At 36.3% G+C, this 24,881-nt stretch overlaps 2 protein-coding genes across 2 annotated transcripts in view; both read left to right on the top strand.

Annotated features, from left to right (window-relative positions):
- Positions 1-368: 368 nt before the first annotated feature.
- Positions 369-12,437, top strand: umad1 (UBAP1-MVB12-associated (UMA) domain containing 1). Its single transcript, XM_084130064.1, has 4 exons — positions 369-490; positions 745-876; positions 7,223-7,308; positions 11,449-12,437. The coding sequence occupies exons 2-4, from the start codon at positions 798-800 to the stop codon at positions 11,725-11,727; spliced, it is 444 nt and encodes a 147-aa protein (XP_083986190.1). The 5' UTR covers positions 369-490; positions 745-797; the 3' UTR covers positions 11,728-12,437.
- Positions 12,438-14,407: 1,970 nt separating this feature from the next.
- The window catches only part of glcci1a (glucocorticoid induced 1a), a 35,364-nt gene continuing 24,890 nt past the window's right edge, over positions 14,408-24,881 (top strand). The window contains exon 1 of the mRNA XM_084130063.1: positions 14,408-15,230. Within this exon, the coding sequence (XP_083986189.1) occupies positions 14,795-15,230 (436 nt within the window). The 5' untranslated portion in view covers positions 14,408-14,794. The remainder of the gene's footprint in view (positions 15,231-24,881) is intronic.

Raw genomic sequence — 24,881 nt, 5'->3', positions numbered from 1 at the left:
ATTTCTACATAAAATAACAATACGTTTGGTTTTCCTTTAGTCCATTTTTGTTTAATCATATGGTATTTTCCATCATTAGAAATAGATTTATAATAAAAGCCATATTTGATTGTATTCTCTGTCTATCAAAATAAAATTTAACTTTTTTCATATTTACAGAGAATAATTCCCAAGTGAACAACACTCTCTCCAACCCACAGAAATCACACGCACATGGTTATTTTAATAAGCACACACATAATAAGCGTATATTCACAGTTGTTAGTAAGGGACATGCTAGTAAATATTTACAGATACATTATTGATGCTTTACTACGTGAGCTTGAAGAACTGTCGTTTTTTTTTTGGATACGCAAAAGCTTCTTTTTGTTTTCACACGGAGCGAAAAAGCAGATGGACACGGCGTGGGAAGGACTCGTAAACAAAACTTCAGTCGAGTAGCTCGCTTTTACCACAACAAAACTGACATATTATACTCATATGATTTTAAGTAAGACAGTATATCACTCAAATCTCAAAAAGATTGTTCTTTTTATTGTTCACTGTATTTCAGCAGAAATGTCGTATAGCAGCGCTTGCTAACTTGCTTGTTTCTTGAGCTGTCTAGGAAAAACAAAGCGGCAGCACAGTTTTCATTGACTTCATGTTGTGACTTTATGTAGATCACACTGATTTTGAATGCATACAGAAAAATAAAATTACACTTGTTACACTCGATTGATTTCGAAATCTGCTTCATACCAGCATATCATCATCACGTGTGCTGAGGAGTGACTGATTTTCAACACAGACACAAGATGTTGAAGTTTTTCGGATTCAAGAATGACGGAGCCAAAAAATCTTCTGAGAGGGAAACTGATGGTTTTGTCATCATTGGTAAGTAATTTGATCGTTTTATTTTAGAAACACCTTTCTTATTGTCTAGATTTTGTTTTATTATTTTAGTTGAATGAGAAAGTGAAAGTTTTCTATCTAGGCCTACCTGTCTATCTATCTGTCTGTCTGTCTGTTTATCTATCTATCTGCCTGTCCGCGTGACCGTCCATCCATCCATCCAAAATATATTTATAGTAAACTATAAATCTAAACGTTGTTTGGTTAATTCCCATCCACCACAAGAGGGCAGTATAGTTCAATCCTCACATTCAGTGTGAACGTAGTTCATCAATAGCAATAGTTAATACAATTCTGTTTAGTCTCATTGACGTTTTTTTCCTTAATATGAAGTAGTAATCAGTCAGGACATGTATTTGGGGTTCTCTGTACCTCTGTGGACCACCATTTCCTGTACCTGGAGTGGATACAGTTGCCACAGCCTCGACAGTTAATACAATGAAATTACATAGCCTACCTTTTGTTGTGCTAGTTGCAACTTGCAGTAATAAGGTTTTATGTTTTTATGCCTCCCAGCATACATTTTACTGTATTAGAGGGAATGTAGGTCAAAGGGAAAGAGAGATCCCTTGCTTCATAAAAAAGCAGGATATGTTTACTGAGGGCTTGAGCCAGATTTGAATAGCTCACACCATGTGCTCATGTAGTTCGAGGAAATATTGGTAACCAGGGAATGGAAAATTACTGCTGAATATTTGAGGATAGATGGATGGCAAACTATGCTGGTTCTCCAATTTTAGGCTAACCATACTGTGAAAATGTTTTGGAAATAAACAGAGAATCTCACAATAGGAGAGTGATGCTTTGATGCTTTTAATTTGAAGTTAACATTTATATGAAGCCTGTCACTTAACTCTTATGAAAATAATGTTAACTGGTATTCAATTATAGGCTACTATTTGCACTATTGGCAAGGCCGCATGGCCTACAGAAATATACAAGTAAATAGGCTCAGTTTTTGATTTCATATTGACTGTGTTCGGTTCTGGGATGATTATTAATTAATTATTATTAATAACAAACTGATTATAAATCTATTGTTTTCTGAGTCATAATCTTCAGCAGCACTGTCTTAGCAGCATTTTAGGTTCATTTTGAAACAAAGTACATTACCCAATGTCTATTTTGATTTTTGAAACCTCTTTTATTCACTCTTCGTTATGGGTTTAAGGAGTGTGCTTGGCAACTGGAACACAAACGGTGCGTGATGTAACATTATGAAATTAATCCGGTCCAGAGTGCAGCTTGCTTCATGTGAACCAGTCTTAGTACTTTAGGGTAGAATTGTAGATTAACTCAACTCAAGCATGATTCCTGGACTACATTGAAGTGCTCTGGTACAACCTGGCACTAGACTAAAGGGGTTCGCCAGGCTGACGGGACAAACACATGACCGCTACCTTCACACAGCGGCAGTACACACTTGTCGATTTGGTTTGGAGCACTAAATACGGTTCTGTTCACATTCCAAATTGACTACCTGAAATTTCTGATAATTTTTCCTGTATGAATGGAATCGCAATTGACAATTAGTCTATCATGTCATTGATATATAACTCTGCACATACAGTACAGGTCAAAAGTTTGGAAACATTACTATTTTTAATGTTTTTGAAAGAAGTTTCTTCTGCTCATCAATCCTGCATTTATTTGATCAAAAATACAGAAAAAAATGTAATATTGTGATATATTATTACAATTTAAAATAATTGGTTTTCAATTTATTATACTATAAATTATCATTTATTTCTGTGATGCAAAGCTGAATTTTCAGGATCATTACTCCAGTCTATCACATGATCCTTTAGAAATCATTCTAATATGATGATTAATTATCAAAGTTGGAAACAGTTCTGCTGCTTAATATTTTTTTATAACCTGTGATTCTTTTTTTAGGATACTTTGATGAATAAAAAGAAAAAAAAAAAAGAAGCAAAGTTTTTAAAAATATAAATCTTTTGTAACAACAATATACACTACTGGTCAGTAATTTGGGGTCAGTATTTTTTTTTTTTTTTTTTTTTTGAAATAAATCAATACTTTTATTCAGCAAGGAAGGATGTGTTAAATTGATAAAAAGTGATGGTAAAGAAGATTTATATTATTAGAAAATATTTTTTTATTTTGAATAAATGCAGTTCTTTTTAACCTTTTATTCATCAAATATATTAGGCAGCAGAACTGTTTCCAACACTCATAATAAATCAGAATATTAGAATGATTTCTAAAGGATCATGTGATAGACTGGATGTCACATGTGACGCTGAAGAATGGAGTAATGATGCTGAAAATTCAGCTTTGCATCACAGGAATAAATTATTTTTTAAAGTATATTCAAATAGAAAACTATTATTTTAAGTTGTAATAATATTTCACAATATTACTGTTTTGTTTTGTTTTTCTGTATTTTTGATCAAATAAACGCAGCCTTGATAAGCATTAGAGACTTCTTTCAAAAATATAAAAAAAACGTAATGTTTCCAAACTTTTGACCTGTACTGTAACTCCTGCTGAGTGTGAGCGGTTCATATGAAGTGGTGCTCACTGCAGAGCCAAATGACGTCCAGTTCCCCCTCTTTGGAAGTCATGGGTGGAGCTTGACCTAGTCCAGCTCCACCTCTGTTGATCTAATGGGTGGAGGGATATAGTTATGGGTAGGGTTAGGGTGTGGTTGGACCTTCTAGATCCACTCATTACGCCCAGATTACATTGAAGGGGATCTGTACGTCATGCTCCATTCATTGGCTCTGCAGTGAGCAGCCTCTCATTCGGTTCACCTCCAGCACACTAGAACTGCGGTAACATGCTGACAGCACATAAGGGACACGATATAGGCTTACTTTACATTGCATTATTTATCTGTGCCACAGATCCACTTCTCTTGGGGAAAGAAATTCCTTGCTTTGACTTTGAAGTGCAAATGAGGCCATATATGATTTGTAAAATGGCAAACAGTAGGAGCTTAGCAAAGGATCAGTTTATGTTCCATGTCAACTCACCTTTATTTATATATCGCTTCATACAATACAGATTGTTTCAGCTTTGGCTGCGTTTCCATACCCTTCAAATTGCACCAATTGAAAATACAGCCAATACGCATCAATTTCGCAAAAACTCCCATATATTGCAAAAAACAAACAAATTTACGCTCGTATGAGGTGGTTTTTCAGGCAATTCAAAAAAAGAATATTTTGCAAAACTGCAATGGAAACAATGTGGGGTTTTTTTTGCATTTACAGGTCACCTGGTTAAAGTCACATCATTCTTTAAAGAGGGCACAGTATGTTTGGACAGAAGAAAAGTTCTTTATTAAACTCATAAAAGACAAAAGAATTACGCATACTATAACATCCCAGAAACACCTCATATGTGGCCACTCCCAGGATAAGGGGTTTTCCTTGCCATTAATGCTTGGATAACATGCCTACGTCTCCTTCGATTAAAATGAATGGCTAGTGCGGTGGCTGCGAGAAACGTAAACCTATATCCGTCCGTCGCCATGATTTTTGGAACAAGGACAGTTTAAGCAAAATGTTGAGTTTTGTAATTGTTTCTACTGAATTATTTAATATAATATTAAATGCTCATTCACAGCAAGAACAAATGCTATAACGAGCGATAAACATCTTGGCCTTCACAATCCACACCAAGAGATAATAACATTCAAGCACTTGAGAACACTACACCCAGAACACACGCTTTAAAGACAAATGGATTTGATTGGCTGTCTATGTTTTTATTTCAAATCGATCTGAAAGTGATTCCAACGAGATCGTTGTTATCGTTAGGGTTGTGGTATGGGTGCTATTTTTTTAAAACTTTGATTATAGTTATCGTTCTTGGTGTTAATATTGATTCACTGCTGTAAGCGACTGGCTGTATTACAGCTGAAGTTATCCAGCCAATAGCACGGAGTAGTGTTCTACTTTTCTTAATATTGTTTTTTTATTTTATTATTTTATTTTAGATGCTTGTGTAATGTAAAGGCTTCCAGTGAATGAATTCAATAATTGTGCTCTTTCACCCTTTCACACTTATTGTGTGTTTGTTTTTCCGTATTGGCTAATAAAGCTGAATAAAATTGATTTGAGACTTTATACATTCCAGAAGAGCATGTGTTTAACATCTGGTCATAAACGGATCAGGTCTGTTAGTGATGCACCAAAATTTTGGCAACCAAAAAATATGCATTTTTTCGGTTTCAGCTGAAATCATTGATTGAAACAATGCTGTTTAATTAGCGCTTCTCAAATTATGCTTTTCTCCAATGATTGTATGTGCAGTGCACATCCAAAAAAACAAACAAGAAAAAACTTTAGAGCAGGTGCATGACCAAAAACACACAAGAAGGCCTTAAAAAAAAAAGAACAAAAGGAAAGCAGACTGTCACAATGCTCTGAAACTCTGTTTTAATACAGTAATAGACAATTTATGTTTTGACACTTTCAGCCTTCAGCGTCAGGTTGCAATATCAAGAATCAGCTCACTGTGGAAAAGCTTTTCTGCAACTTAATTTACAGTGCTATGCATACGTTTAGACACCCATGCTAAAGTTGACTAAAAAGAGGAATAAAAAATCATCTTTTGGAAATTGAACTTAATGCCTTAATTAAAAAAATTAGGAAAAATCCAACCTTTAAGGACACCAATTTTCTTTGTGAATGAATAATGTATCGTAAATAAATAAATGTTCTTCCTTAAAATACAGGTTGCATAAGTCTGGACACCCCTATGTTAAATTCCCATAGAGACAGACAGATTTTTATTTTTAAAGGCCAGTTACTTCATGGATCCAGGATACTATGCATCCTGATAAAGTTGGTTTTATTTCAGTTAGCCTAATAGCTGGTTTGATTTGCATTGAGAGATGATCTTATGGAAAGTACTCCATGCCAATCTCTAGGTATGGTGAAGGCTATGTGATGATGTGGGGCTATTTTAATTCCAAAGGCCAAGGGAACTTTATCAAGATGCATAGTATCCTGGATCCATGAAGTAACTGGCCTTTAAAAATAAAAATCTGCCTGTCTCTATGGGAATTTAACATAGGGGTGTCCAGACTTATGCACCCTGTATTTTAAGGAAGAACATTTATTTATTTATGATACATTATTCATTCACAAAGAACATTGGTGTCCTTAAAGGTTGGATTTTTCCTAATTTTTTTAATTAAGGCATTAAGTTCAATTTCCAAAAGAAATTTTTTTTTAATCCTCTTTTTAGTCAACTTTAGCATGGGTGCCTAAACTTATGCATAGCACTGTATTACCTGAGAACACAACAAAATGTTCAGAACACCTTAACGGCAATCAAACCAGAGTTCAATTACTAAAACTTTACTTTCAGTTTTGATTTTCAGCTAAAACATCAAAACATTAGGGAAATGAAACTTTGAAAAATACAAAAATGCAATACAAAATTACAAAATGCAATACATTTTGGTGTATTGGTTGGTATAGGGAAGGTCTTATAAGAAATTCACTCTTACAGTGTTTCGCAGCAAATAATTCATTGTCGTTTGGAGATGGCAGTTTGAGACTAAATGAGGAACAGAGCATTGCCCATGCAAAAAAAAACACAAATGAAAGCAGAGAATGTGACCCACGTCATGATGCAGTTGGAAACTGCAGTCCAGGAGGTACAGTGACTTGCACACAAACACCAAGACCTAGTGGTGACCTCTGGTGATTATATCGCTGTCACTGTGAACGCCCCTTTGAACGCAAGTCATACAAGCTTTTTCCCTGAACATAAACAATGGACACCATCTCAGAGGGAGTTATTTGTGGAGGTGTTGTGAAGGTGTTAATAACACAGGGAGGAGCCGTGGTGTGTGTGAAGGCCCCAGAGGTGAGCAGACGATCACCAAGACATTTAGCTGTGTTATTTTCAGGAGCAACAGGAAGAGGCTGGGTTTCATTTTCAAGCTGGAATTACACCATCTGCAACATCAGACAGGAAAAAGATGTAATGATGCGAACGGGTCTTGCATGGAGAATGCCTTTTTATGTTACTCAGCATTCGGTCTAGTTATGGTATCAAGGTGTTGCAGGTTACTCTTAAGTAACACCGTTGATTGTGGCTGTAAGTACGTAGAAGGAATGCTTTGTAATATAATATATCTACGATAGTAGTCTAAGAAAGTAATCTACCTCGTTAAATGTAGTTAATCCACATTATTGTCCTGGCCGAGGAGGAAAAGTTATTATTCTTTGTGAAAATCAAGCCGTTGCCGTAAAGCGTCTATGACTGGCATTGGGAATCGCTATGCGATTTCTTCTCTGATTGATTTTAAAAGTATTCATTGTGTTTATTCTTTGCCTTTCAGGTGAAACTGTCGAGGACCAGCGACGGAAGATTCAATCCATGAACATTGAGCAGCCTGCAACAAATGTAATAGTACAACCATCTAAGGTGTGTTTTGTTTCACTTAGTTGAGTGATCCATAATTACAAATACTTAATGATGGTATGACAACAAACTTCTAACAAAGTTTAGGCTAAGTCATCATTCATTTATAATCTTCGCATCCAGTGAGCTATTAATGTAAGACTTTGTATGAATTTGTACAATGTGATTCGTATGGAAAAGCATTAGTAGGGCGTAAGCAGATAATACAAACATGTAAAAATTAATTCGAATTATCTACCAATTTTCCAAAACAAAACAGTTACAAATTGCTGTTGAAACTGCTGTGAACCGGATCAGCGGGTTTATTGAAAGTATAGGCTCAAAAGATTGAACAACTCACTGACTCATTGGTCCAGTCCCAGAGGTTCACTGGTTAACAGTTCACTGGTGGGCAAGATTATCAATGAATAACAACTTAAATTTTAGTCCATTCTTCACATAAATCTATCACACAGCAGAAGACTGTAAATGTAGTGCACATCACAAGTATCACAAGAATCATATAGACAACATTCAAGGTTCAGTCACATTTACCGTTATTTACATGGGCAAAATTCAGTCATTTCATTAGGAATCCTGGAATTTCCCATGAGGGAGAAAAATTTCCACAGGAAGATTTGCAACAGGTTTAATTTAGTTGAACAACAGAAAGCTGCTCATTTCTAGTGACTTTTGTGTCACTATTAACAGTGGACTTTTTTGCTGGCAAATTTTCACTAGTGTCACCGCACCTTTATGCTTCTTTTAGCCATTTTTGGATTTAACAGATGGTCAATAAATGTGTGATTATTTGGAAAAGAGCTGTATAAAGACTCAATGATGTACATGCTTGTTGAGGAAAGGTGTGCTGTTACTTTTTTTTTTTAAGTGATCAAACTTACGAGTTTGACCTGGCGGATGATAAAACATCAAAACATTCTTTGCTTAGAGCTGAGTATCAGTAAACACAGAGTATGCTACGATCCTAATTAAATCTTAAGGATCAGTCATAGAGTCGTCTGTGTTAGTGGGCCGGCGTGATTTCCATATGCTGTGTGCTGGGCATGCAACAGCACTGAAGAGAGAAAGATCCCCTTGAGTTGCGCTGGCCGAGCGGGTGTGTGACAGGTGCCAGGTGGCAGGACTTGAACAGCGCCGACATGTGCCGCTGCCATTCAGCAAATCTGTTCCAGCACCGCCTGGAGACATATGGCTAATGAAAGACGCTCAGTCTCACTCTTTCTCATTGAATATGAGAGGCTTTCACAAAATCCCAAAGCCTAGAGTCAGTTATTGGAGTTGACTTGTGGACAGGATAAGTGCGTTTTACAATCACGTGGACAAAATAGTGGAAAAACCACATGAAAATCATCAACTGTCAAAGAGGCCTGACAGTGTGTAGTTTGATATGTGAGTTTCCAAAGAATTAGAAGTTCCAAAGAGGTCACGTGATCACAAAAACAGCTCAATGATTTAAAGCAGAGTTTAGTTTAGTTCCCCAACCCCAATTAAACACACCTGAACCTGATTATCAAGGTCTTACTAGGCATACTAGAAACTTCCAGGCTGGTGTGTTGAGGCATGTTGGAGCAAAACTCTGCAGGACAGTGGACCGAGGTTCGACACCCCTGCTTTAAAGGTTTAGTTCACCCAGAAATGAAGATTCTGTCATTATTTACTCACTCTCATATCGTCACAATCCCATAAGACTTTCATTCATCGTCGGTGCACAAATGAAGATATTTTTTAATGGAATTTGAAAGAACAGAGGTTTGTTCTCATGTGTCAAGAAAGTAGAGTTGAGCTTCCGTTTACTATATTTGAGTGCTGTGTGTAAGTTCGCTGATCAATTAAACCACCCGATTAATATGGATTACTTTTACAAGCTCTTTATGAACATTTTGAACCGTCCGAGATTTGGGTGAATGGACTCTAGATTCTCAGATTTCATTAAATATATCTTAATTTGTGCACCGAAGATGAACTAAAGTCTTATGGGTTTGGAACGACATGAGAGTGAGTAATTGTTGACAGAATTTTCTTTTTTGGGTGAACTAACCCTTTAATGTTAAAGTTCAAAATCAAAATCAAAATAGAAAATTCTTATTTTTGTATGGAATGGTGCAGTGTTTGTTATAAAGGATTATATTATATTATATATGCACAACTGCACATCATAATTTTTTTTTTTTAATTGATCTTTAATAAACACATTAACTCCCTCTTGTAATATCTCGTCTCTGATGACGTGTGCACTGGGACAATAATCCCTCTTCTCCAGCAACCTGTTGTTAACATGAGATCACAGCAATTAACAAGGATCCAATCAGTTCCCGATGGACAAAATCCAAAAGGTCCAGCCGTACATTTTTTTTTTTTTTTCTGTTTCACTCGGTTATACGCTACAATAGGGAATGCTTTTCACGCTTGATGCAGACTTTTAGGGGGAAATTAATTGACACTACATGCGAAACTTTGACAGGAACAAAATGACACTTCATTGAAAAGCTGTTAAATGCCACGAAAGCACATCCTCAGAAATGACCAGAGTTGAATTAGCAGTTCTGTGACTCAGTCGGACCACAAGCCGTGTGTTATGAGCTACACAAAGCTTCCATTCAGAAACCTCATTCAGATGATTAAAGGACAAGCTGAGAATTCTAATCAGTTACTTACCTTGTGTCTATCAAAACTGGTATGATTTAGTTTTTTCCTTGAAAGAATATCCAAGCTACTCTTTTCCTTACAATGAGTATGAATAGAGGCCAATATTTCCAAGGAGAAGATTCAATTTTGAGTGAAACAAATTTTAGGCTGTTTCTCGCACAGAGCTATCATGTGGTTTCAGTAGACTTGGATTTTAGTGTAAATCATACGGACTGCTTTTACTATGCTTTTTAGTCAGCTTTCGATCACCATCCACTTTCATTCGTGTGGAAGTTAAGATTTCCACCTTATTTAGTTCAGTTAGTTGTTAAGTGTTTTTGCTTCTCCCTCTATGTATTGTTCCAGTCTCATGTTACAGTAAAGAACTGACATTAATAGATCATCATTCCGTGTCTGACATGTGTTTGGCACTCATATAAGACGAACAGGAAAAGTAAGAAACCACCTCCACAATTAAGACAAACAGATTCTGTTTACCTGCAGCTTAAGAAAGGTTTGCTCATTTAATCATTAACAAATTAACATATTTTGGAGCATTTAGTTTCACATTTGACCTTACTTGATAATGCACAGGATTGACAGTGTCTCTTACTGGTGTATTAGAGCTGATTATGTTATTATACACCTCTACACCCAAACTATTATATATTTTAGAATTTTCTTTGCCATACAAAGGTTTACTTACTTGCTTACTTACTTACTAATTCCTGTGATGGCAAAGTTGAATTTTCAGCATCATTACTCCAGTCTTCAGTGTGATACAAAACCGTGATACATTTTTTTTTTTTTTTTTAGGATTCTTTGATGAATAGAAAGTTCAAAAGACTAGCATTTAAAAATTGAAATCTTTTGTAACAATATAAAAGTGTTTACTGGCACTTTTGATTAATTTAATGTGTCCTTGCTAAATAACAGTTTAAGTTCTTTAAAAAAGAAAAAAGAAAAATCTCACTGGCCCAAAACTTTTAAACAGTAGTGTAGTTGAATGAGAATTGTTGTCTTGATGAAAATAATTCACTTCTATTTACAAACAGTTTTAAATGTGCTGCACTAGTTGTGTCACTGTGATGTTCAGCTCTAGTTGTGGTATAACATGTGACTTCCTTTTAGGGCTGTAATGAATCATCCAGCTCATATGAGACCAGATTTCTCAGCTATGTGGCTGCAGGCTCTCTCTTTTTGGGGGTAATAATGAGAGGCACATTTCCTGACTCATTGTAGTCAGTCTTACTAATAACAAATAATGCTAAAGGAACTGATACCTGACGTATTACATCACCTGACCTTGATGGTGATGATAATGAGTAAAGGCTGAACTTATTCAGCATTGATGAGGATTTAAAGAGCTAAACACCTGCTCACAGTGGCACAGCTCACAGTTTGGTCAATGGTACTATAGTTGAGTCACACATGCTGTGATGAACATAATAACAGTACTGCTTTTCAACAGATCAGGTTTCTCAGTTTTCACTGTGGATTTTCTTTCTTTTTGTTCAGCCATCCAGTGCCGGGAACAGAGGATTTGCAGAGACTGCTCAGCCTTCCTCTCAGCCCACATCTGCTAAGATGTCCTCAGAAACGCACGGTGTGGACGCCACCCCTGCTCTCCCTGAACTTCTAGGCGATATACCGTTCACTTTAGCACCACACATCCTTGCCATGCAGGCAGGCCTGCCCTTTGTAACAGATATCACCTTGCCTCACGACATAAATGACAAACTAGCCAACTTTCGTTATGACTTCTCCTTGGAGAACTCGGTGCTTTGTGAGCCGTGACTCTCAGCCCATCAGTCATATCACTAACACGTGATGAACTATGAGCCTTTGGTTGTCAAGATTCTCCTTAACCGCTTGCCTCTTAAATAAATAAAGATCTAGTTCCAGTTAGCTGGAAAAAAAATCGGTCACTGACTATAGGGTGTTGGGCTCAAACGAACATATTGTCCATTTAGTTTAAATAAGTTAGTGAAGTTCGCATCAAGATGGTTTACAGTCTCTCAGGATCTTACACTTGATTGTGTGAGATGAGTGTTACCGCCTCGTTTAAAAACAAGAGATGAGTATTTATAAGATGACCTATGGCTTTACATTTTTCCAATGTAGTTTGTTTAAATTTTACGGGTGTAAATTCTGTGCAATTTTGCATTTTGACTCTGTGGGGTCCTGTAGCAGAAGATGATATGCTGAAATTGTTTCGAAACTGCTGTGTTTCTCAGTAGTTGCATTCGGTTGTTTGAAGTTTCAGACATCGCAGTCTGCGTTGAGCCTTCCTCAGTTTTTTCTTAGTTCTGCAAAGACTTACTGTAATTTATGGAACCGGTTTCAAGAAGTTTTCTTCCAGATCGTTCACTTAAACCAGTCATGATACATAGAAAGAATGATTTTATAGTAATCTGTCACTCAGCAATGTAATTCTTTAAACATATCTAAAATAAATAATTGGATAACAGATATAAGTATTTAATTCAAAAATAAATTATATTTTTAAAATACATATAAATATAAAAAATGACAATCATAATGGCCTTTTGGCTAGTCCACTATATTTGCTGTAACTACAGTGAGTCCCCATAAACCTTAAAGGTGTAGCAAAAACACTCCTCTGTCTGCTACTGGTCAACCAAACAGATAGTCCCGCCGTTAACTGACGCCATTGGTTGAGTCAGTGTTGATGTGCCGGGGCTGTTATGGATGCAAACAATGTTTTGATGGTGTTTACACATCAGGGGAATCAGTAATAAAGCTTATAAAACAACAAAAGCAGAGAGTGCTACACGGTAGTCTTTACGTAGCCGCTGGTGCTCATTGGATCAAACTATAAAGACGAAATAATCCAAGGCACTCACATGATGAAAGTAAAAAACCTTTAATCAACTGGGCTTAATCATTAAAAACCTCCAAATAAAAGTGCAGATCTACTCGTTTTGGCTTTTTACTTTTACCACATGAGTGCCTTAAAGTATTTTGTCTTTATAATTAGAATTGTGCTTACTTGTAGTTGTGTCTGCATATTAAGTTGGGATTTTTACAACACAAAAATTACACACATTACCTTAAGTGAAAGAATTGCACTTAAAATTGAGAGACGGACATTGCAGTGCTCATTATTTTATTTTTTTTGGTGTGAACATTGCATACTGTACGTCTACTGTTGTTTGGTTTTAATGCATGAAGGTTTTAAGTTCTGCTCCATTTTGGGAGGCAGATATGTATTCTGAACATTGCTTGATTGCAAAAACATGCACATGGATTTTAATAGGATTTACTGTTCTGTTTGAACAGGCCACATAGTTGTTGATCTGTTTTTTTTCCCCTTTCATCTGAATTTCGGTTAATGAATGGGTTTTATAGTGCGTGCTGCTATGTACACAATGCACTCAGGTTTAGCTGTGTCTCCTTTACATCCTCTGTACTTTACTTGATAGTTTATTTGCTTGATATCACATCAAATCTCACTTTTGTTTATTATATATATATACATATAAAAAAAAAATTATTGGTCTTTGTTTTGATTTGTCAGATGCAGTTATTTCATCTAAGGTTCCTCCTAATTTCTCAGTCACTGACCTGTCCTTTTCGAAACACTGTACTGAAGTAATCAAAGTTTGCATTGTGCTGTCTTTGCCCTTTAAAATGTCTGTAAAATAATGTAATGTCACTTTAATGTCACTTTAACTATGGATTCCTTATTGATTCATATCTGGAACAGAATTCCTCATTGATTCTGATCCCACATGATGTTTATGCTAAATTCTGAGCATGAGCGGAATGTAATGACAATGTTTAATTAAAATCGTATTTAATTACATTGTTTTGTTGCAATTTGCTGTTTTGTATGTACATATCTTGCAAATATTATTTAGCACAAACATGATATAAAATTTACTGTGTACTTATAGGTAAAATAACTATTCCAGAAAAGGCAAAACATTTAAATGTTAACAAAAATGTCACATCACTGTTTTGTCCTAAAACATTTTAAATGACTGAATTGAATAAATGACATTTGAATTAACAAATGTAATAAATTACATTTAAAATGTGACAACTTGCCCCAATTTGGCATTTATTGGGGAAACTTATCCTGAGTATACTGCTAAACCTTAAAATTAATAAATGAATTAATAAATTTAGTAAATGACATTTAGAGCTCCGGTCTCTCGTATGTCTTCTAATGCTCTTTGCATTGCTTACCGTTAAGTCCGTTACACCATCTGTGTTATCTAGTATTAATGTTTGTACTTTGTACCATTAGATTAGTCTGTCAGTTTACATAAACCAATAGCAAGACAGAATCGCAAACGTTGAGTCCATTGGCTCCTTCTGAGTCCATCATTTTCGCCAAACCAATCATATTTTATTTTGATCTTGCGATGCACCAATCAGAGGTCGTAAGAGCGCCGGACGCTCCCGCCCACACGTCTCGATGACTGTGCCGCTGAAGTGCCTGTCATTTGGAGTAACACAAGGCAAAGAGGGGTGCAGAGACACACGACAGTCGGGATAACATTTCTTCAGCGTCAACTTTTTTAGGTTTCCAGACTAGGATGAACCCCTGACACATTTTAAGGACAAGTTAGCGTCATCCAATCATCTGCATGACTAAAGGACGAAAAACTTCGTTCAGGGAAGCTAACGTTACATTGCTACAATTTCAGCACACTAACCGACAAGCTGAGGCTGCTCATTACACCAACATTAAAATAAGCTTCTGCTTTTTTAACTGTTAAAATACGTTTAATACGAAGTTTAATTAATGATGTGAGTTTATTTAATGAAGACTTGGGAAGGAATGTATTAGCGTATATTTTTAATTAAACCAATAACATAGTTAGGTTCAGTCATGTCAGCATCACCTGTGCACTCGGCTCGGGTCAAGCGCGGCAATGACGGGTCCCCCATCAACACCTCCTCCTCCTCTTCCTCAGCAGCAGCATCATCATCATCATCATCCTCCGCCGGCAACACTAGCCGGTTGCAGCCCATTCGCGCCACGGTGCCCTACCAGCTCCTGCGTGGAAATCAGCAGCACAGCCCGACCCGCCCTCCCGCGTCCTCCTTCTCCTCCTCCTCCTCCTCCTCCTCCTCCATCTCAGTCGGAAGCAACACAGAACCGACCGCAGCAGCCCAGCACAGCAGCTCCAGTTCCGACAGCCCGACGCTCGCCAGTCCGGCAGGAAACGGCTCGCTGGACGGTCGGCTGATCCCGCGGCAGAGGCGCTCTCCTCCGGACCACAGGAGCTCACCCGAGCGCTGCCCTCATTCACCTGTCCTGAGAGGTAAACAACAGGCCCAAATCCTGCTTCATTTACTGCCATTCATTTTAGCATCTTCACATACGCTGCTGCTGAAGTCGTTTAATTGGGTCAGGGTATTTATCATGTACTGTATATGAAAACAACATCCATTCTTCACATAAAACTGTCACTATAAACGCATATCCATGACACAGATATGACAGCTTTAATAAGAGTATTAGATATATTACAGTGAATACATATTTAAAATACATTTAACCCTATTAACTAAATCTGCTTATTTATTTAAGATCGAAACCAAATGCGTTTAAAGCGTTAATATATACTAATGTGCATAATCAGGGTGTTTATGCATCATGACCATGGCTGTGATTTAAAACCTAGTGAGTTGCCTAGACAGTCATCGTATATCGCGAACACGAACGTTTTTCCCGTTGTGTCATAAGCGTTTTTTGAAACGCTGCGTTCGGTTCCATTCTGTTTCTGTCTTCTGCAAGGAATGCGTCCCGTGTACACGCCCCCTGTGATGCCCAGAAACGCTGTCTATATGTAGTGAGCTCGCTAGGTTTTGAGACACGGCCCGCGCTGGTTCAGCTCCTGCTAAAGCTAGCGATCTGTAGCTTCATAAACACACGCATAACTACCAATATTGCGTTCTTTCTATGTACCCAGTCGTGAATGAATGAGCTTGCATGTCTTATGGTTGTAGTTAATTCGCTGTTGTTTATCGGGCAGGGATGGAAAGAATTACGTGGGTAATTGGAGGTTGTGTGTGTGTGTGTGTGTGTTCGTGTTCGTGTGTGTGTGTGTGTGTGTGTGTGTGAAGGCCACACAGGGGGCCTCGTCACTAACACACAACCTCAACCCTGCTGTTCTGCTTCATAACACATTATTATGAAACCTAAATGTTGCAAATTGAGCACCTAAAACCGTATTTAACGACTCGATGTGTTGCCTGTATATTTAGGATAAATAACATGTCAAATGTCCATTCATTCCCAGTAGGCCTACTGCATTTTCAGTCTTCATATTTAGGCCTGCATATTTACGACACTACTAACTTTAAACCTATGGTAACTTGGTATAAGCCACCATTGTCATTAAAAAAAGATTTAACAGTAATGATGCTACAGTGGCTCCAAAATATATTTCGACCAGTGATCTATGATATAATTCACGTTTGTTTTTAATCCATTGCATTAACAAAATATCAAACCAAATACAATTTATATGCTTGCAGTGATATCACATTCAGACAGTTAGTGAGTCCAAATACTTTCTGAGGCCAGTGCATATGGATGGAGATTGTGGTTACAGTATGCAGTCATTTTTGTTGACATTAATCATCATGAATCACTTGACATTATTTTAATCATTGATTATGAATTGGTGTTTGTGGTAAGGCATTCCTTCTGCTGAGGCTTTGTATCAGAGATACAGGTTAATGTAATGTCCACCTTTTTTGATTATATTGAAAGGAGAATCTTAAATATTTGCCTGGCTGATGAAAGGTTATCTGTCTGTTATCATATGGAAATATGTTAAATTCAGGAAGGAGCTAGTGATGGGAGGACTGGATCATTTTACTGAATCTCTCGTTCAATCTCGTTCATCAAAATGAACAGATCTTTATTGAAGTAATTTTGTTCATTTAAGTGGCGTTAAATGTTATATTTTCAACAGACAAAATACCTGAACACGTCCACCTACGCAATCTTGATCATATTCCGAATTAGGAAATCATTATAATGCAGCCAAATATAATTTATGAGGAACATAAATAATTACTTTACCTTCCAAGTTCTTCATTCATTTGTCACGTGACAGACACAATGAACAAACCATTCATGAATGACCCATCTCTACAAGGAGCTCTAAAGTCTTTTTAAAGGTCCCATGGCATGGATTATTTTATTATTTTATAAGGTTTCCTGGGGTGCCCTTATAATGTTAGTATGTTTTTTTAGATAAAAAATTGTCATAATTTAGAAATAAAAGGCATTTTTCCTACCCTGACTTTAGCCTCTGATTTGAACGCTCTGTTTTAAGGGGCGTGTCTGCTGTGAGACTTCAGTGTAAACGCCCACTGTTGTGATTGGCTGACATGCTTCATATGAAATAGCTAGCATTACATGTGGAACTCTCGAAAACTTTTACTATTACAGCTATTATACGTTTTTACTATTTACTATTACAACAGCTGAACGAATCGTGAGAAGTTTTTAAAGTATTTAGATCTATTCCCATCACATAAAAGGTTGCAGTGATGAGCATTGAGCAGATGACAGTCTGCTGATCATGTGAATGAAGATCTTATCATTGCAACTCTCACTAATGCTTTCACCAATGCAAACATGATGAAATAATTTAAATACAGTAAGAGCTTCGTTGTGCAGTGTAACAGCGTCATTGATTTCATAACGAGTTTTGGCAAGTGTCCAGATAAACTCGCGCTGTGTGATTGACAGCTTGGACGATTGGAAATGGATTGTTCTTTGATCGCTTTCTGTATATATTTTAATCACAGTTTAAATAAGATTATTAAGAGAAACGACGTGAAGTTGATCGTTGAGTCACTGGCTTGATTTACTGATGCATATTCAGCATCCGGATTTTAAGTTACCGGTAATCTTGTATATATTTAAAGGAAAGTGCATTTAATTTAAACGTTGTGTGTGATTGTTAATGTTAAAACACTGTATCATATCCCAGCTTTCTATACAGCCAATTCAAAATACTTTTAGTTCAAATAGTTGAAATGAAGTATATCGTGTCACACTGCTGACACTGCTTGATGTCATATCAGCTACCTACTGACAGAAATTTTGTCTAGCTTTTAATGTACAGTTGTTGTTTTTAATTACAGAAATCATCAAAGATTCTGTGGCCTTGAATTCTTGAGCGTTTTATCATGAGTTAAATGAACAGTCAGATATTTTTAGAAGTGAAACTCTTGTTTCAGACATGCTGTCTCTGAGCTCTCATAATTCAGTGTCATGTTAAGCACTATTCATTTGATGTACTGCGAGTGTAGACTGAGTTCAGTGTTTCCCACAGGATTTTAAAAGACTATAGAGGGCGGACCCCTTCCCCACCCAAAAATACATTTTTGTACATTTTAATGTTAAATGCATCAATTATTATTATTATTATTATTATTATTATTATTATCCCCGAGATACTTGTATGAGATAGGCTAAACCATTTAGCTTTAATTTTAGTGAAAATCTGGAGTTTCTGTGAAAACAGGTTTACAATTGAATTGCCTCTTATTACAAATCTAGTGAAACTCGACTTGCGTATGACTGTTAGCGGAAGCCAGTGATTATAGATTATAAAGTTATAAATATGGACATTTTTCTTACTAAAATGCATCGCTTCTCTTCAGAAGGCGTGTAACACCCTGGAGTCTTATATGGATTACTTTTATTATGATGGATGGATGTGCTTTTTGGGGCTTCAAAATCTGGTACCATTCACTTCCATTATAAAAGAGCCCAGATATAATGTGTATGGCTGAAATATACACTTAGGATGGCTTGAGGGTGAGTAAATTGTGGGATAATTTTCATTTTTGGGTGAACTAACTGTTCCCAAATGCGTGTTAAACTCTCATGCATAGATGTAGTTCGCTGGATTCACTGTGAACTGAGTGGACTCAGCGCAACAGACTAGGGCTGCAAATACTAATCGCTAAAATCGATTATTATTGATAATGAAAATAATCGACAACGAATTTGATGTATTTTCTCGTTATTTCATCAGACTCCATAAATGAAAAGGTTTTAATGATATCTGTGCATCATTAAAAGTGAGCAAATGTTTGACTATTCTTTTTTTAACTCTTTACTGAAAATAATGCCAGAGTCCGTAGAATAAAAGCAAATGTTTACAATTTATTATGTCAGGTAAATGTATCATGCCAATTACATAATCAATTCAAAGATAATCAATACAAAACATCAAATGCTCTGGAATAAAGAGAAGAGGTGCGAACCCGACATTAGGAAATACATGAAGCTGAGAGTCCCGGTGGCTCTCCGCATCACGGGCTGATCTGAGGTACAGAATCGTGCTGATCCTCTAGTTGCATTTCATTATATAGACAGAAACTTCTTTCACATGGAAACATCTGCTAACAATGGGAATTTACATTCAGAGTTGACACCTTTTGGGAGTAGGAGACCATTTGCCTAGAGACCACTTTCCTTTGTGTGAAAGTTATCTCTAAACTCTTAAAAACCTTATTACCTTTTGTTTTACTTATTTGGGAATGAGACCTTTGTACCAGTCGCACTGAGACATTTCAAATGATATCAAACATGTATAATACTCAATGATAATTATTCACATTAAATTGATTTTTGAGTGATTTTCATGTGATCTCAGCTTGGGAGTGGGGGAAGAGGGGAAGAGATGTATTCTGAGGTGAGACTTTGCGTCTCAAATGGTGATGCTAACTTCACAAGAGTTTGTTCTCTCAGAGAGTAGCTCTCTCTTCCTGTTCTTCCAGTTTTTCCAGTCTTACAAATGCATTATATTTATAAGAGCTTCAAACGAATGCAAGCGGTTACTGCGTTTTTCACTGTCGTGCTGCTTTGACAGATGCTGACAAGTGTTTTCCTCAGCGCATAACTTACATTTTAGGGTTATATCCTTATCTGTAAAAGTCCCACAAGCATTTCCATTTTGCATATTCTGACAAGTGAGTCTTGTTAAAACCTCACTGACATGAAATGAACGAGCCCGTCAAACAGACAATGGAATAGGAGCTCAATAATTCTGATTAAAATACACATTTTGTTCAAATATATATATATTTAGATATTAAGTGTAAGTTTAAAATTCTACATGTAACACAAGCAGTCATATTTATGAGAGCAATAACAGTAAATTCACTATTGTTGGAATAGTCCATTGATGTAATATAAATATGTTCAGACAAGAAAGTGCATGTTCTTCATACCTCGTACAAGTTAACAACATTTTTTGCTTTTGTTTTTGTTTATAGTTTTTAATTTAATCATTTTAATTTCTGCTTTAAAAATAGTAGGTATTAGGCAATCAGTTGTTTTTGTTTTAGAATGCAATATTTGTATTTTAACCCTTTTTTGCTTCTAATGTACAGTGTAGGCTACATAGATACATTCACTATATTTGTTTTTAGGCTTTATATTACACATTGTTTGGAAGACAGCATTGGGCAGGATGTGGAATAACATTGCTTAAAATAATGGATTCAAATGAATTTTTAATGTATAATAATTTCTAGATTTTTACTTGGATTCATCTTTTTTTTTTTTTAAGAAAAGATTTTAAACAGATTAATCAATTATCAAAATAATCTTTAATTTTTAGCCCTACAACAGACTATTTGCTTAAATCGCACTATTGCAGCCTTTTGCTATTGGATAAGGACGCTTTCAGTTTAGCTTGTTTGACAGATACTTTGCCAAAGCAATGGCGCAAAACACATTGTTGGAGACCTTATATGATATTAGGTGAAGTTTAAAAATATTTTCGGTTCATTGTGAAAATGTGGCAGGACAGATTAGATTATTGCGGGCCGCCAGAATCTACATAATTAATGGGAAACACTGGAGTTAATGTATTGGAGAAATACATTTGGGTACTTCTGCTGTACTTAGTAAGTTTTTGTCTTGTTCTCTTAGACAGTATTTTTGGCCGTGACTTTGTGTTCGTATATGTGAGCATTAGAGTGCTGTTGAAGTGCAGCTTCTGGGTGGATGTGTGATTATGACAGCATTATGACACAATCACAAAAAACACACTTTCTCTCACTTCTCTTCTCTACAACAACATATGATTGCAACTGAAACTGATTACAGTACATGAAAATAGCAAAAGATGAAGGATATAGGGCCTAGCTGCTATCTATTTATTAGTTCCCATGTTGACCTTTGTAATGTATCTGTGCCAAAAAGAACTAGCACGTAACTGTAATGTCCTGAAAGGCTAATAATCATGTATAACATATTATTTATAGCAAATTGCAATGCAATGTTTTCTTGTTTATTTTAAGTTTGACAGGACATATTAAATCAAACAAAACCCCACAGCAATTCAGGGATGTTTACAATTTTGTTTTGCTCTACAGTGAGTGTTGTGGTGTGAAATTGTTGTATGAACAGCATGACTTGTTCACAGTAGTTTACAAATGTAACACCAATGTAATGTAGGGTTGTGCAGATATGTTGATATCTTGTATCGAAGAAAGCCCGAGATATCGTCGAAAGCATCAGCTATCGACGATATCAAGAGGATTTGGCATTTCCAATTAATGTACTAAATTATTATTATGATTATTATTGTTAGGCTACTATTATTATTAAATTAATATTACAATTCATTTGCTCCGCCATAATTTCATAGTGAATCACACCGATGCTATGTGATAATAAAAGCTTAGATAAATTAGCTTACTCCTCATTGAAAAGGATTTAAAAACATGTAGGTCTATTATACAATTAATTATATAATTAAGATTATGTAACGCCAATCTAATAGGTCCGAACACTGCAATAATCAGTCATCAATGAAAATTATTTCAAACACAAACTTGTTAAACACAAAATAATTATCTTCAAAACGTATGTGCGAACAAGATAAATATTAAGAAAATAAAGTAAGACCGTTGTATACCGTTATCTTATCAGCATATGTTGAAGTAGATTCATCTCTCTGTGTTAGATGAAGAAAGCTCTGTCAATTTTTAATTTCATTTTCTGTAGTGAATAATTGACTGGGGTTTGGAACTCCTTTGCCAACTTATCTTTTGCACAAAGTTTGCACATTGCTTGTGCGATATCTACTGACTCACCTTCATGGTGTAAAACTGAAATGTTTCTAATATTGCGACGTGATATTTTTTTCTCTATCACCAACTACTACTTCTTGGCTTACAAAATGATGGACAATGATTCACATTTTGTTCACGTCATTTTCTTGTGATAAACGTAAGTAAATAATTAAACGAATAAGTAAATAAACAAGTAAATGAATGAGCAAATTAATGAGCAAATATGCCTAAGTAAAAAAAAGCACCCACCCCCAACCCGACGAATATCTAGTGTATCAGCGATCTCACACGTTGATGATAGGACGATTTTACTATGAGGAGCATCACCCAATGCATGTTTTTTACACTGGTTCGGTGTGTTTATTTGAAATCTTTGAGCGTTGAGGTACCAAACAATTATCAGTAATATAATGGTAATACTGTAGATAGTAGATCAATATCTGATTATGTTTTTCAATCTGCTATATATATAGCCTAGTTCAGTGTGAAAATATCTCTGGCTTTGGGTGTTTCAACATTAAATTGGAGACTGACTTGCTTCTTGCCCTGACTTCAGTTCTTATTTGCATTAATTATTAAATAAGGACTATTTCTGGAATACAAGTGATTTTGCACCATAGAACATTTTGCAGCATCATCAGAGAAGACTGTTCCTTCTTTTAGCACATTTACTTTTAGCACAGCGGCTTTCAACCACATTTCTACCATGTTGTACAGATATAGGCCTAGCTGAAGTTGTTTTTCTCTTTATACTCGTAACTTGTATTCTCGGTTTTGTTTTTATTAATACACCTTGACAGCTGTAAACTATTAATACAATGGCTAAGGGAGTGATGACAAAATTGACATCTTTCTCTCTTATGACAGCTGTAATCAATCTCTCTTTGGAAAGTTGTGGAAACTTTTTTTATTTAGCTTTTATAGCAAATGCAAATACAAAAATGATATTTGCTGTCATCTCCCATTCACTGCTTTAGAAGTTTTCCCGAGTATGATGATTTGCGCTTCTGCAAACCCCGGAAATGTGTAAAGGGTCCATTGCCACCCAAACTATAAAAAAAAGCATTGCAAAAAGCCCTGTTTATTGTTGACCTTACATTATGAATATTCAGAGGTTACTGCAAATTTTTTAAATACTTTTTAAATTGCATATTATTTTATAAGCAGTTGAGCTGTATGAACTCCACAAGTTTGTGTAAAATCTGATGATCATGTTCTCAAGCATGATTTGGGATGATCCAAAGAGCATTAAGCTTCAATAGAAGTATAACATCTGACCGTCTGTACAAAGTTTGAATGGTCAATGCCACAAATTTGATTAGTGACCAAGAAATAGTGCAGAATCCTAATTAGTGTTGTCAAAAGACCCGGTACCAAGTCGGTACTAAAAAAACGTAAACGTCACGGTACCAAGTTTTCTTAAGTACCGGTGGTACCGAGGACCCGTTCAAACCCGGTTCCTTGATGCGCATGCATGCACGCATGCACTGAGCGCGTGCTGTTGCGCGTCCTCTTTATAAGCGCTGAGACACACACACACGCGCGCATTGCGCGTGGCAAGCGCGCTCATAATGTAAGAGACGCCGGCGCGACCACAACATTGCCCAACATCAAATGGCAAACGTAATGCAAGCGGAACGAAACTGCTCGTTATTGTGTGGTTGAAGGACCGTTTATCAGTTTGGACCAGTGTAGCGCGAGCCGATCGTGATCATGCGACACTGTTACTACACAGCGCTAAGAGATCCAGTAAAGAAAGCATTTGAATTCGCCACAGAAGTAATAACATCGCTGCGAGATCTAGTGAGAAACATTCACATTTCTCCGTTATTAACGGATCAAACAGCGCTGATGTGGAAACCAGGAAGAAACATTGTGCCATGAATGAACTATCCAGTGTCCACAGATCAGCAACATTCACCATGGATTTACTGTAGTAACACTAACTGCAACCATGGAAGTTTGGCAGGAATAGTAGGCATAATGCCTTCAAGTAACATTACGTCAGTTTTATTTTGACATTATGAATACAATTGATGCCCTCAAATGTTAATCTGAACTAAAATAAACCTTTGTTTATAACTACTACAATATTACATTTCATTTTTTCCAAGGAGCTGTTTTGTTTTATATGCTCCTAAGAAGAGTCAATTATAGCTCTAGAATTGCTCAAAGTAAAAAAAAATCATACTTTATGATTTTAGTTTTAATAAAATTAAATCAAGGAAATTTCCCTGGCATTTCTTTCTTTTTGCTGTATCAAAAACGTACCGAACCGAACCGTGACACAAGTGTATCATATATATCGAACCAAACCGTGAATTTTGTGAACCATTACACCCCTAGTAATCATGCAAATTTCCTGCACCTGTCATAGACGTCCAAATGACGTCCAAAAAATTACCCAGTTCAAAGGTCCAATGTTGAACGTCAATATGACGTCCAAGTTGGGTCATGGTTGGACGTCCAAATAGTGGACCTAGTTTGGACGTCGAATAGATGTCCAGAATTGGTCATGGACCGACGGACCCAATATAGACATGATCTGCACGTCTATCCGACGTCCAATGTTTAGTGGGTAGTTCCATATAAGTTCATGGATAATTTGTTGTTTTGTCATTAGTGAAAATCAATATTGACCTTGTATTTGAAAAAGGATCCTCATACTGTATAAAAACAATACTAATTCAGACTAAGTTCATTCGCATTCGGAGATTGACTATTTTTGAAACGGTGCGAACTGCGCTCTCCATGATGACGAGGAAGTATCAGCAAATAACTTATTGATTTCTAGCCCTTTGGTACCGAAATTGGTACAGAGAACCGTGGATTTTCACTGGTATTGGTACCGA

The sequence above is a fragment of the Abramis brama genome, assembly GCF_963993115.1.
Source record: "Abramis brama genome assembly, chromosome: 12".
Lineage (NCBI taxonomy): Eukaryota > Metazoa > Chordata > Actinopteri > Cypriniformes > Leuciscidae > Abramis > Abramis brama.
The sequence above is the reverse complement of the archived record's forward strand: the minus strand, read 5'-3'. Positions and strand labels throughout refer to the sequence as shown.

Coding starts and splice junctions, on each gene's coding strand:
- umad1 (XM_084130064.1), top strand. CDS start 798: ATGTTGAAGTTTTTCGGATTCAAGAATGACGGAGCCAAAAAATCTTCT. Junction 877..7,222: donor TGATGGTTTTGTCATCATTG/GTAAGTAATTTG, acceptor TTTGCCTTTCAG/GTGAAACTGTCGAGGACCAG. Junction 7,309..11,448: donor TAATAGTACAACCATCTAAG/GTGTGTTTTGTT, acceptor CTTTTTGTTCAG/CCATCCAGTGCCGGGAACAG.